The sequence below is a fragment of the Sander vitreus genome, chromosome 17 (genome assembly GCF_031162955.1).
Source record: "Sander vitreus isolate 19-12246 chromosome 17, sanVit1, whole genome shotgun sequence".
Classification (NCBI taxonomy): Eukaryota; Metazoa; Chordata; class Actinopteri; order Perciformes; family Percidae; genus Sander; species Sander vitreus.
The window spans coordinates 2602514-2617065 of record NC_135871.1 but is presented as its reverse complement, the minus strand read 5'-3'; the positions used below and the strand labels follow the sequence as shown (position 1 = coordinate 2617065).

The following is a 14552-nucleotide window of genomic DNA, read 5'->3' as shown; positions in this document are numbered from 1 at the left end:
TTGCGATAACGTGCAATGAGGCTTTTACAGCGTCCCTGGAGGAATTTTGGCCCACTCATCTTTGCAGAATTGTCCTAATTCAGTTACATTAGAGGGTTTTCGAGCATGAACGGCCTTTTTAAGGTCATACCACAACATCTCAATAGGATTCAGGTCAGGACTTTGGCTAGGCCACTCCAAAGTCTTCATTTAGTTTTTTCTTCAGCCATTCGGTGGTGGACTTGCTGGTGTGTTTAGGATCATTGTCCTGCTGCAGAACCCAAGTTCGTTTCAGCTTGAGTACACGAACAGATGGTCGGACATTCTCCTTCAGGATCTCTTGGTAGACAGCAGAATTCATAGTTCCTTTTATCACGGCAAGTCTTCCAGGTCCTGAAGCAGCAAACAGCCCCAGACCATCACACTACCACCACCATATTTTACAGTTGGTATAATGTTCTTTTTATGAAATGCAGTGTTCCTTCTACGCCAGATATACTTGGACACACACCTTCCAAAGAGTTCCACTTTTGTCTCATCGGTCCACAGAATGTTGTCCCAAAAGTCTTGGGGATCATCAAGATGTGTTCTGGAGAAATTGAGACAAGCTTTGATGTTCTTTTTGCTCAGCAGTGGTTTTCTCCTTGGAACTCTGCCATGCAGGCCATTTTTTGCCCAGTCTTTTCCTGATGGTGGAGGCATGAACGCTGACCTTAACTGAGGCAAGTGAGGCCTGCAGTTCTTGGACGTTGTTGTGGGGTCTTTGTGACCTCTTGATGAGTCGTCGCTGCGCTCTTGGGGTAATTTTTGGGCGGCCGGCCACTCCTGGGAAGGTTCACCACTGTTCCATGTCTTCGCCATTTGTGGATAATGGCTCTCACTGTGGTTCGCTGATTCCCAAAGCTTTGGAAATGGCTTTATAACCCTTTCCAGACTGATAGATCTCAATTACTTTCTTTCTCAATTGTTCCTGAATTTCTTTGGGTCTCGGCATGATGTGTAGCTTTTAAGGATCTTCTGGTGGACCTTACTGTGTCAAGCAGCTCCTATTTAAGTGATGCCTTGATTGTGAACAGGTGTGGCAATAATCAGGCCTGGGTGTGGCTAGAGAAATTGAACTCAGGTGTGGACAACCACAGTTATAGTATGTTTTAACAAGGGGGGCAATCACTTTTTTCACACAGGGCCATGATGGTTTGGATTTTTTTTTCTCCTTTAATAATAAACACCTTCATTTACAAATTGCATTTTGTGTTTACTTGTGTTGTCCTTGACTTTTGTTTAAATTGGTTTGATGTTCGAAACACTTAAGTGTGACAAACATGCAAAGGAACAGGAAATGAGGAAGGGGCAAACACTTTTTTCACACCACTGTATAGTGAAATGAAACGTTCTATTATTGATGGCCATTATCAAAGGCAAACTCAAAATAAAAAGATGGGGCTGGCCGTAGCAGGGCCACAAAAGCAACACTGTCTGTATGGACACCACACGTGTGCGAGCCGCAGCAGTTCAGCAACGTAGCCAGCACACACATGTAGAGGCAGGCAATGGGGCCCAGGCCTTAGGTTACAGCTACCGATAGCTTATATTCAATGGGGGCTATTTGCAGCCCTTTTATTGGCATTAACAGTCACATTTTGTTTGTCTATATGTACTTTATGAAGAGGAAGAAAAGCAGCATTGCTTGTTCATTTTCATGCAATTTTACCTTTTCTGTTTCCCCACAGTGGCCTCCTGCTTTAATATGCATTTTCCTGTCTTTCATTGGCTTAATTATTGACTAGGCCTATTAGATTGTTGTTTAAAGCAATAATCTAGTCAAAGGAGTTTCAGGCCTCTAGTTTTAATATGGTTATGGTCCATATTAAAACTAGAGGCCGTATGTGTGGCGATAGTGATTGCGTGGATGTGTTATTACTGCCCACTCTATTCAGATTTGGCTACTACAGTAGCACCTGTGACATCAAACTGTAGCCATAACCCCCTCGTTAGCTGGAGAGCATCTGGACAGGATGCACAAATCGACAGTCCCTACAATATTGTACATAAACATCAGAAACAAACTATTAAGTAGCTAGCAGCCTACATCGGAATGTATGTTCCTATGATATGATAAATTACAACTATGGTAAAGTTGACATATATACACACAATACTTAGAATGTAGAAAGTAAGGGAACTCTTGTTCCAGGTTTTTCTTTTATGTTAAAAAGGTAGCCAATTGGTGACAGCATTACCCACCCGCATACTGCTTTCATTTTTCCAAAACTGTATTCCCTTCCACCAACATTTCAAGGTCAGCAGCAGAAAATACTTTGAGCTTTATTGCTTATCAGAAAAATGTCTTCAACAGCCCAGCATCAGATTGTATTTAGCAGCACACTGCAGAGTTTCCGCTAGAAAAAAATTGGTGCCGGTCATTTGACCTGTAAGGTTTCATTTGACCGGTCAAACGGGAAAAATTCCGGTCAAATACTTTCCTTGTTTATTGCGCTTAAAAACAATTGATAGGCAGGCTTTAAAGACTAATATCATCAAGGGATGTAGATTCATAATATTCTTATTGGAATGTAGGCTACTTGCTACAGGCAGAGAGGGCAAAAGAATTAAATCAATGCACATAATTGTGCCAATCTGAATTAAAATAGCTAGGCTGAGGAAATAAAACAATTCAAACTACAGTACAAACAAACTGGCTCATAAAATTATCAAGTGCCGACTTGAATCAATATAATTGTAAACGAGTGTCTTTCTGCAACTCGCGATGCGCATAAGCCTCTGTCTGACGCCGCTGCGCTGTTTGATGCGGTTCTGCGGGGAGAAGCCTCTCTCTGCTGGCACACTGGAGACGGGTTGTACGCATGCTACCTTGGCCAGTTTGACCCACTCTGGATAGATTTGACCGCAATCCCAATAAGTACCTCGCAGGCTGTTGAGAAAGCCCAGCCTTGTAACCGCAGAGAGCCGTCATCATATATGGCATCTTGATGTGCGTCTGTGGCATTAACGTTAACGAGTCGGGCTGGTGCCGACTCCTCCTCCCTGGCAATTTCTTGGCTTCATATACGTTAGACCGGTGTCGTGCCGAGGTACTTAGCCCCACCAGGATTTGTATCCCCTGGCCGCGGGAGCTTTTCTGAGTGAACGCGCGCTCCCGCAGCCAGGGGATACAAATCCTGGCGGGGATAAGTACCTCGGCACGACACCGGCTGCTGCTTGGTGTTATGAAGTAAGTCACAATATTTCCCTTTTTTGCCAAGGCTTGGGCTTTGACTTTCCCGCTTGCTTGTCGCCGTTTGATGTAAGTCTACGCTAGTCTTCTACATTCAATCAGAAACGGGACATGTAGTTTTTCCTTTATCGCATACGTTACAGTCTAAAGGCATTTCTAAATGAAAAAATATGATTGTTCATTGTTTTAATAGAACAAACGATATGAAAATCACTGTACCCTATTTTAACCCAATTCAAATTGTGCAGAGGGAATTTTTTTCACAATTAGAATTTTCCGTCCTCATCATTTTTTTCCAGTCAGTGACCAGACAATGGAAACCCAGGCACACTGTGCAAATTAGACAAACTGTGCTCGTATACATAAATAACATTGAAACCGAAAATATTGTGCGCCCTTGATGGTACTTTTTGACAGGCTTCGTCAATATTGTGCAGTGTATCTTAAAACAGTTGGGTTCAAAATCAGTGTTATACACTAAATATACACAAAAACCTGCAATCATCATATATTGGGGTGTGAAGTGTGAACCATGACAAAAATATCAAATACAGACTACATCAACATGTAGCGTAGCGAGGTGACAATTGGGACTAGTTACCTTTGAGTGTCTGGAGTAGTTAAACAGCCACTTGATGAAGCAGGCATAGTCTGTACTTGCCATCTGAGACGTCAGCATACCCACAGCCTGGGCTCCATGGCTTCGAAACTCACTCTTCTCCACCATCTAAACATCCACAGCAGAAACACTATAAGCTATACTGATGCATCAGCATAGTGGAAAACACGCAAACATCAAACTGTAAACTGCAAAAACATCGGTCAATAGCCAAGGATGGGACTGCTTTCATATATCTTTAAGAGATGAACAGTTGACACACTCTCTGAACTTTACACAAACAGGAAGTGCATCACTGCTGAGTGTTTGCAGGAGCATTTACCTGGACGCAGATATGCTGCAGGAGGATATGTAGGAAAGGCAGCGCCAGCTCTTTCAGCTCATCCACAAGATGACTGTAATCAAACACATAAATCACGTACAAAGCCTTATATTGTTTGTAACATTGTCTACAGTTAAGTGGCTAGAAATACATCCAAATAATCAACAAACAAGAGATCCTGATGTGAGGTGATCCTTCCACCAACAGAAATAAAGGAATTATTAGGAGATGGAGATGCTTAAACCTACATTGTGTAATTTTTTTAGTTTGATTCTTGGAATGGACTCCATTCTTATATGAGGCTCCTTTTTCAACTACAAGGTCAATATTGTGTTTCACTAACGACAAAACAACGAATGATCCGTGAAGAATTTTCGGAAGAATAACAGCTACAGTGAGTTGCTCAAAACCTTTTTTAGTAAACTCTGGGTACACAACCAATGTTGTCAATGCTTTGGTTAAGGTGTAGAGCCCCTGGTGATACTTGGAGCAAAGTCTCATGTTGTGTCGAGCCTTCTTAGTGTTTTAAAAATAGATATTTTGAGGCTAGCATAAAAGTGCCCCTAGCTCTCCCATTCAAAAGGTCATTTGACCCAAAAACCAGAATACGGTAAATCTTAAAAGTGGCGATTCCGTCCTAAATATGCTTTTAAACGAAAGTTTGACTCGGGTGCATTCACAAAAAGACCCTAGGTTGTATTTTGGCGAGAGTTACGCTTTACCCATTACAGAAGCCATAGGTCTCATTTACAGGGGGGTGGGCCAGTTCAACTGAATTAATTTAAATTTTCAACGTCTTCACTCTCAACAAAATTGCCATGGACCACATTAAGACATGCACAAGTAATTCTACAGTTATCAAAACAGCTGTTCACCAAACAAAATGGATGGCCTGGTCACGGGTGGAAAGGATGGCCTGGCTGGGTACGAGGAGGGAGGGCTTCCCTTGTTTGCCTTTATTCATCATCAGGATCACGTAGAGAAGCTGGTGGAAAACCCTTCGCAGAGACTGGACAACAGAAACACCAGTTAGGATTAGAAATATCTCCGTTTTGGCATCAAAACTAATATTTTTCTTCTGAACCCGTCTTATGAGATCCTTTTGAATACTTTTAGAGACCAGAGGAGTTAATACTCTCCGGTATTTGACAATACAACGCAAAGACTGCAAAAACATCAGGGAAAAACATCAAGAATCAACTCTGCTACCTTTTAGTGAGATTAGATGAGTTTAGATAGTAAACACCCAAGTGTGCATACTTTGGACCATGATTATTGGATCTTACGTCTTTCTGGTCTCCGTGTGTTGGCGAGCAAAGCAGCCGTAAGCCATAGAAAGACATCTCAGGAACACTCCTCAGCTTGGTAATATCTCTGCAAAAATAACACAACCAGGGGTTTCACAATTCTCTGAATCCACAATTTGATTTGACTTTTGATTTTGCAAAGGAGGGTCTGGCTAGTCCACAGCATTTTAGTCGTGCAACAGAAAACTCAGATTGGACAGATAGTCTAGCTAGCTGTCTGGATTTACCCTGCAGAGATCTGAGGAGCAGTTAACCATAGTCCTCACAAATCCACCAGAGGTTAGAACGCCAACACAAAGAATGCGTTAGGTAACAGACATCAGACCGAAAAGAAGGCCATACAGCGAGATTTATAGCAGCAATGGAGCAATCCCAAAAGTGGGAGGTCATGGATATTGACTACTATAAGTCTGCCCAGTTATATATCACTTAAAAAGCCTAAATAATGACCTTTTACTGTGGTGATAGCATAAGCTTACAGTGTTACAGTAACTAACGTTTCTAGACCATTAGCATTAAAGGACTTAATGAATGTGGAGCGACAGTTAAAGGTTTAATCTTTAAATAACATTGGTTCCAGTGAAAAACGGACTTTAAGCATGCGTGGTCCACCCTGCAAATGGAACATTGCTCATCCATATTTTTTACGTTATATGCAACCTTAGCCAACAATAATGTTGAGTCTCACCGCTAATTTGAACGCCTTAGTAAACGTCCATAAATCCATTTGCTGGTTCATTAGGCCTATAACCAAATGACTAGAGAAAAACCTGAAGTAGGCAGGTCTACATGGACTGTAGATGGTTACAGTTCTCAGAGAAAAATCACTCACCTTTGTTGCCGTTTCAAACATTCATCTAGTTTAATAGAAATAAGTAGTAGTAGTTTTTTTTGAATAACAAGTTTACGTCCTCTCACATGTAGTTGTGAGTGAACATAATGATTACACCCCAACTTTAATTTCTCAATCTCTCTCTCTCTCTCTCTCAAAGAAAAGACGACAAAGTGCAGCATAGTAGTATTTCTATCAAACATCAGGGACAGCAGTCTTGATTAATGTTTACTTGGTTTACTTTGTAAAACTTCAGGAAACTATTTTGTTATTTATTCATTTTTCTAAGGTGTTTTATGGTGAAAGTTTCAAATGTATTAAACTAGTACAGTGCCCATTGAAAATGTGCCTGTTTGGCACGGGCCCATATGCTTGGCCTGTGGTATTGCTGCTTGTAGAATTCTTCAAAACCAAAATGTACCCAAACATTACTTACAGGAGGACTACTGACTTACAGTGGAATTCTACATCAGAGAAAGACATCGTACTACCACATTTACCTGACAGAGAACGTTGCAGATTCAGAATGTAATCACAAAATATCACAATAAAAATGTGGAATAATCAGACATTAGCCTCATGGCAGTGTGCTACCCATCCGGCCCGTTATTAGAGCTAATCAGCACCTATCTGTGTTAATCAACCACCAGAACCGGACTGCTTGTGTGTGTGTGTGTGTGTGTGTGTGTGTGTGTGTGTGTGTGTGTGTGTGTGTGTGTGTGTGTGTGTGTGTGTGCAGAGAGAGGTTTAGGTTTGATTTTAGGTAGGATTGGATTTGCGGGTGTATTCTGGCAACAGTAATGTTATTGGTGTTGTAAGTTAGCAGTAGACTTAATTAACCCGACCCAGGGTGAGTCTGATGAAAAGTGCTGCGTCTGCCCGGTTCAGCTCACATTGCACGGCGCTGTGAAGGAATAATCTGAGATTACGTATGTTCTGCCTCCGTTTACAAGTGAATGTAGGCTACAGCTCACAGCAATTTAATGCTATATAGTGCGTGGGTTATACATAGCAATCATGTAGCTAACGTTGGAAGCAGGAAAAGAGTCATGGCGGTAACCCCAAGCCCCCAGGAAGAGCGCCATTTCTTAAAGCCACTATGGGATTAGCAGATAAGGGTGGAACTGCACCCAATGGCCCAAAAAGACTTTTCACAGAGACTTTGCATGGCGAAAGACACTTCTATATTTCAGCGGATCATTTTTTTTTGGGTACATCAACTTACCAGCCCGAACACTTAAGGGTTTTTAACATTTACTAGTAGCCAAATTCAGAGTTATTAAACTAGGCATGATGAACGCGCATAATGGACGCGAGCAGACTGCACTGCACATGCCCATATGACTGTTCTCCCGAGGTCCTGTAGCCGTAATAATGGATAATGCTAACGCTAATGGTTGTAATTCACCATGTGTTCTATTAATACATCCATGGTATGTATGCTGTAAAGCCTGTAACGTGGATGAGAGATGAAGCCATGGTTGTTTTTAAGAGAAGCTCTGTTCCCGAAACTGCAGCCTAACCTGCTGGCTAGCTAATAGATAACATAATGATTACATCTCCTTGGTTGTCTAAAGACATCCATCGTTTATTTAGATAATCATGTAAACGATCGGGAACAACGAAAACACAATGTTTAACGTCAGTGAATATTTTAGAAAATGAAAACGGCGAGTTCATGAGTTTGCCACTTGTAAGAGACACGAGAGAGAAGCTCATGAACGAGCATGTTGCTACCGGTTGCTAAGACAACACACGCATGTCCGTTGTGATGTCATGGGCCAGTCAACGCGGAAGATCCGAGCTCCATGATTGCTTTATGCGCTTTTGAGCACTCTCATTGGAATGAACGGGGCTTCCCGCTGAACGCTGTATCCAGTTGTCTTCATACATCCATGGGTAACACCCCGCGGTAACACCCCGCGGTAACACCCCGCGGTAAACCCCCCCCCCACACACTGTTGTAAAGGGTTTCTGCATGTGGCGTGCAGGTTACCTTCCCCCCAAACACAGACACACATACATACATACAGATAGGGCTGCAACAACGAATCGTTAAAAAGAGCAGAGCGGGGTAAAGGAAATACGGAGAGAGACCGGAGAGACCCGTAACGTTGTTCTGAAACACACGGCAGAGGCAGAGAAATCAGTTCGACCCAAGTCATCCAAGGTGTGGGAGCATTTCACACTACAGAAATCGAAAACGTGTTAATTGCAAGATAAGCAAAAGCGACATGGCATGGCACAGTCGCACCACGGTGACGGTTCAGCACCTCCTAAAAACGTAAACATGTTGGAGTCCTTGATGAGGAGGAAGGGAGTTCAACAGCAGGGTAAAGTCACTACAGAATCCTACTTTTGTTCCGTTTTGAAGTGAGGAACGTAACGTCCCTCTTCTGGTGCTGCTGTGTTTACTCGTTATCCAGCTTGACAAGCATGACAAGCTAGCGTTAGCTCGTTAATAACAGTAGTAAAGCAGGCAAGACTAAAGACGTTTTTATTCACTCGCCTTTTTTGGCCCATTCATTTTTCAATCTATTGTCATGTATATATTCTGTGCTTCGTCCCATATCAGTTATTGTTGACATATTTGTGTGTGTTGTACTTTTTAAGCACTTCTTAAACATCATCTTAAGCTGTTTAAATGTGGTGTACAAATGAACTTAACTTGCACTTACTACAATGATGGTAATAATTTAATGAATAAGCTTCAAGTGAACGTGTGTGCGTGTGTGTGTGTGTGTGTGTGCACTCTTACTGTACTGTGTATGTTACTTACCTTTACACAACTATTAACTAAAACAACAAGTATGTATGCAAGTATGTATTGAGTTGATGTAAATTAATGCTTTTGTTTTTTTATCCGATTCATTGATTAAATCAAAAAAATAATCAACTGATTAATCGATTATTAAAATAATCGTTAGTTGCAGCCCTACATACAGATACATCTCGCTCTATTAGATAGATAATTGCTTAAAGCCTTTGAACACAGTTTTGTGTTGGAGTTTGTAACATTACAAAATCATAATTGACTTTAAGTTTTTCATTTTTACTGTAGATGCATATTAGTTCCAAATACTGGTTATCGGTTTCATTAACTACTAATAATTGGTATCGGCCTTGAAAAAAACGGTATCAGTCGACCCCTAGTAAGCCGATGATACCCTGTGTCTTTAGCTACATGCTACCAGCCAGCAAGCTACTCTGTGTTTTCTCCCTTCAGACCTGCGCAAGTAGTGGGTGTGAAGAGAGAAAAAAAATAAAAATACTGGGGGGGGGAATCGCCAACCCTGCTTTTCATTTCGATAGACAAAATCTAAAATCATTTCCGATTTAAATTTGAAATCGTGACACCACTAAACACAACTGTCCACTCTTCCAAATCCTGGATACATTCTTTAACAAGACAAAGAGAGAAGGAAGAAAACTCACTGTCGAGCAGCAAAGGTTATCTCTCCAACGACCGGCTCGAAGTAAAGCAGCTTGCTAAAGATCTGCAGGGGGGGGGAAAGCAACAGGTTAACTGCCCACACACGAAGACACTAATGTGGTATGGAGTGTGAAGATGGCATCATTAGTTACCAGTGTGCAGTTGCTGGCGCTCTGTGGTCGGTCTTTGAGTGAAAATGTCTGCAGGAGTCTGAGAAGGCTTTGGACCAGGAGAACCACAGCATCTCTGATCTTCATCAAGTCATGGCCAGAAAAATGAAGCGGCTCTTCCTCCTCCTCTTCCTCATCCACTTCCATCTGAAGATAACAGAGACATGTACACTATCATTTCCAGACACCCCCTACTCTCTAGTAGCACTACAGTTGCTGCTCCCTAAACGTTCCGCTCCCTGTCTGTGATGTTCCATTGACCACCGCTGGCCGTCCAGAGAGTTCGCCCAGAGTGTCCACTCAATCACTGATGACGTCAAAAGCAACATACTCAGTTGTTTATCCTTCCTTCCATCCTTTGACACACTGAGCTCCTCTCTCTTTCCATTTGTGTGCATCCATGTCCCAGAAATGCTTGTTACTAACCTAGCTCTGTGGAGCTCATTCCCCGAAGTCCCTATGTTTTTTGGTTTTTTTTTTCGCCCAGCATGTTTCCTTGGATTAAGGTGGCACCAAAATCATGGTTGCAGCTGTCGCCGTGGTCCTGCTGCACGCCCTGCTATGCCCTGTTACACCCTGCGGCACCCTGCAGTGTCCTGCTACGCCCTGCGGTGCCCTGCTACATCCTGTAACGCCCTGCAGTGCCCTGAACTACTACGACTACTATTTCTAGTCACTGTTCCATTATCTTTATTGTGACCGTTACTGCCACTGTTCATCACACCCCCAACCAGCACCGTCAGACACCGCCTACCAAGAGGTAGGCCTGGGTCTGGCCGAGGTTTCTTCCTAAAAGGGAGTTCTTCCTCGCCACTGTCGCACCAAATGCTTGCTCTTGGGGGAATTACTACAATTGTTGGGTCCTATATTATAGAGTGTGGTCTAGACCTACTCTATCTGTAAAGTGTCTTGAGATAACTCTTGTTACGACTTGATACTATAAATAAAATTGAATTAGTGACCAAATTACAAACCAGACACTGTATCGCGGTCATGCGTGCACACAGAACCGCCAGCTGGCGAGGCAAGGGCAAGCTATCCTGACAGAATTACAACATTATGCTAATTCCAGACTTCTCCAGAGCGACACAGATGCGCGCGACCGGTTCAAGGAATGTAAGAAAAAGCTTCATGAAAGAGAGAGGCGAGATTCCAAATCCTGTATCCTGCCAAACTTAAAATAGAAGCCAAGGCTGGAGTTAAGACCATTTGAATGCCCCCGAAAGGCAATTGCATTCATAGAAAATATGGAGTGATTTGACGGCTCTCTTATTGCACGGACTGGCGCTAATGTGAGACACCGGCTGGGATCCTACTTGGACACATTTCCTTTTGTATTACTCTGGTTTTACTTATGTCCTCCTCTCGGTAGTGAGAACGGATTACGGACAAAAAAGACAAACTTTAAGGGAGTTAAACTGTGCATTGTTCAGGTGCACATGGACTGTTCTGGGAGTATTTGGGATTTAGTTGCGTTTAGTCATCACCACTTTGTATTTGTTATGTGCTCAGAAGATGACTGAAAAAAATAAATAAATAAAAAAAATAAAAATCTGATTTAGATAGCCTTAGTCTTATATGATTTAATAGGAAATAGTGTGATCCATACAGAAAGTTCCAGGTTTAATAACGTAACTCTCTGTATGATTTATAGCATTACCGTTAAGTTAGCCTAACGATACGTATAATAGCCTATTTGGGCTCCGGGTTATCAGGCATTTTATCTGCTGAACCAGAACATCTGACAAACCAACCACATTTAACTGACAAAGCACATCATGGCTACACTTTATCTGTATCTTTATCATCTTTTAGTCCGATATGTTTAACATGTAACTAGTTATTTATTATGGTTATATTATGGAGCCCATTATGTTTGACTAGTTTATTACTGAACCCAGCCATCACCGCCGCACCGTCACATTCTGTGCCAACCACCACCACAAGTAAAATATCAACCTGTGGGAAACACTGAAGAGTTATGGTTCTGGCTGAAATATAAGGGCAAGAACAAATTCTCCATCCATCTTCGTCCGCTTATCCGGTAACGGGTCGCAGGAGGATTTACAAGATTTTAGGCTTGGTTGATACCTGGAGAATTTTAAACCTAGCTGGGAGAGACTATACTTTTTTTTTTTCCCGCACAACACATTCTACGATGGACTTTATGTCCAAATCACTGGCTCCCTTTGCTATAGGTTGTGTGATAGGAAATATCATAATCTCTGACCATGCGTGGGTGTGCCTAGACCTGCTGCCTCAAAGTGAGAAAAGGTGCTCTTATAGGTGGCGCCTTAACTCCTCCTTTTGACAGGAGCCAGAAAATATAGAATGGCTCACGTCGGAGATAAAAGATTACTTGGCGATCAATTGTTCCTCAGTGCCAGCTTCAGGGGTAGCGTGAGAGACAACATGCTTCATTTCGTCAGAGGAATAGTGCTAAAGCAATGTTAGAACTAGAAAGTAAAAAACAATCTAAAACGGAGATTAAACGAAGAATGTCACAGGATGGCCCAAGAAAACTTACCAATTAAAATACCAATAATAATAATAATATTCTCAGAAGGTTGAATTCAATTTGTTCAAGGCAAGACAGAAAATGTGATTTCCGATACAGGACTTTACCTCTGGAGTGTCTGGTCTCTGTGGTTTGGAGCGTTTGCCCTCTGCCTGAGAACTCTTTAGGCCGTCTTTCTTGCGCTTCTTTCCACAGTCCTGAGGCCAGCAGTGAGAGGTCAAGTCAGAACACGTGTCCAAGAAAACCTCATGGAAAACCTTGTTGGCGATGCTCCCTGTAAGCAATAAAATGGGTTATGCATCATTAATAGAAGACCTTTAACCTACTATACTCACTGTAGTTCACCGCACTCACCATAACATTTCGAAAGAGCTCGCTCTCACTTTCACTTCAAAATAAAGGCGTTTCAATGATCTGATTTCCGGCTCTTTCTGCACCTGGCTCTGGCGACCTCTTGACTTTGTTCTAGTGATGTTATGTTCCTAGATCTCAGCAATAGACTTGATCGGTACAATGTTTTTATTACTAATAGAAATAATAGCCAGTGCAACGAAAATAAGATTACTAAGTTGCAATGAACTATCCATATCTTTAAGTCCTAAGAGTTATAATCCAATCTAATTTCTAGTATGACATTATCCGCGAAACCAATACAATCCTTAAAATTAAAGTGTTTTTGTTCAAAGTATTTTTCATTACTGAACTGTTAATATACAACACAATGGGTCTGAATCACACACAAGCAGTCGAGTGAAAAACCAAACCCCCAGGAGGTTGATGCATTGGCTGTATAAGTGTGCCAAAACATCTCGACCCCGCCCCTGGTATCTGGCTACGGTATAGGTCATAATACCCACCCCCTCCATGTTAGCGGATGGGACATGGGCCAAACTTAAAAAATAAAAAAAGCCAGTCTCTGTCTTTGTTCTTAATGGGATGGAAGTTAGTCCTGGCTAGAGCACTGGCAGCTCTCCTGCTGAGTGGGACCATTTTGGTCGCACATGCCACCAAAAATCTGTCAAGTGTGACTAAAAATATTTTCATTGGTCACACCGACGCACCTGCAGGTCTGTCTGTGTGTGTGTGTGTGTGTGTGTGTGTGTGTGTGTGTGTGTGTGTGTGTGTGTGTGTGTGTGTGTGTGTGTGTGCCTCACCTGGGATTCCTAGCAGCAGCAGGTAGAGTGAGGCAGCATGTAGCCCGCTCACCCTCTGCTGGACGTTGGCCGCTTTGGCTTTTCCCGCCAGGACAAAGAAGGACAGCACAGCCACCAGACCCTCGATCGACACCTCGTTCTCCCCCAGAATTGCCCAGATACTCTGCAGTGCAACATGGTAGACAGACTGTGCTTACTGCCCAGACAGGGGACATTTCAGGGAGCCACTAGCTTCAGTACATTTCAGTATAAAATATAAAAAAAGCCGATATTTGGAGCCGATACTGCTTTTGTTCCCTCAATTTACATAATAAAAATGTAAACCCTGCCACACTGGATTTGTTTTCGGAATCTGCTCTGCCATTTCTTTAAAAATAATGAACAAAAACACAGATCAGTGTCACTTCTGCAATCACCTTACATTCATATCACCCAAATGATGTGTGCAATCTGCATCATATGGATGGGTGCATATGGTGCACTGTGCAAGGGTGAAAGACTTTCATCAACATCTACAACACAGCCTTGATGATGCATTGCTTGCTGACATATTATAAGACATTATGATATAATCAGGTCATCACAAAATGTCATTTGTCAGCGCATGCAGCCGCATAAAATCGGTCTATCACTACTAAAAATGTATCAGGATGCAGGAATTGAAGTCTTTTACGCTCAAAATATCCTGGGGGAGGAGCCCCGGAGCCCCAGACCCCCCCCCCTCCCTGCTCATTCCGAGCCAGAAAAACCCAGTTTAATACTTTTTATTTACAGGTTTCCACTATATTGAACTCCTTCCTACAACCTGAGGGGTTATTTTGTTATGCATTTAAACTTTGCAACAATTATGTATTTTCTATTATAACTGTCATTAAAGAACATGGTTCGTGTTGTATTGTAAGTGTTGCTTAATAAATAAAAAAATTGACAATGAACTCCCCGTATCGTGATTTCTGTTCCCTGGAGCATAGGACAGAAGGTTT

At 42.2% G+C, this 14552-nt stretch overlaps 1 protein-coding gene across 1 annotated transcript in view; it reads right to left on the bottom strand.

Annotated features, from left to right (window-relative positions):
* ncapd3 (non-SMC condensin II complex, subunit D3) overlaps positions 1-14552 on the bottom strand; it is a 47892-nt gene that overhangs the window by 29740 nt on the left and 3600 nt on the right. The window contains exons 3-10 of the mRNA XM_078273835.1: positions 13570-13732; positions 12523-12689; positions 9880-10044; positions 9730-9791; positions 5442-5529; positions 5031-5164; positions 4156-4228; positions 3816-3941 (exon numbers count right to left, since the gene is read on the bottom strand). Of these exons, the coding sequence (XP_078129961.1) occupies positions 3816-3941; positions 4156-4228; positions 5031-5164; positions 5442-5529; positions 9730-9791; positions 9880-10044; positions 12523-12689; positions 13570-13732 (978 nt within the window). The remainder of the gene's footprint in view (positions 1-3815; positions 3942-4155; positions 4229-5030; positions 5165-5441; positions 5530-9729; positions 9792-9879; positions 10045-12522; positions 12690-13569; positions 13733-14552) is intronic.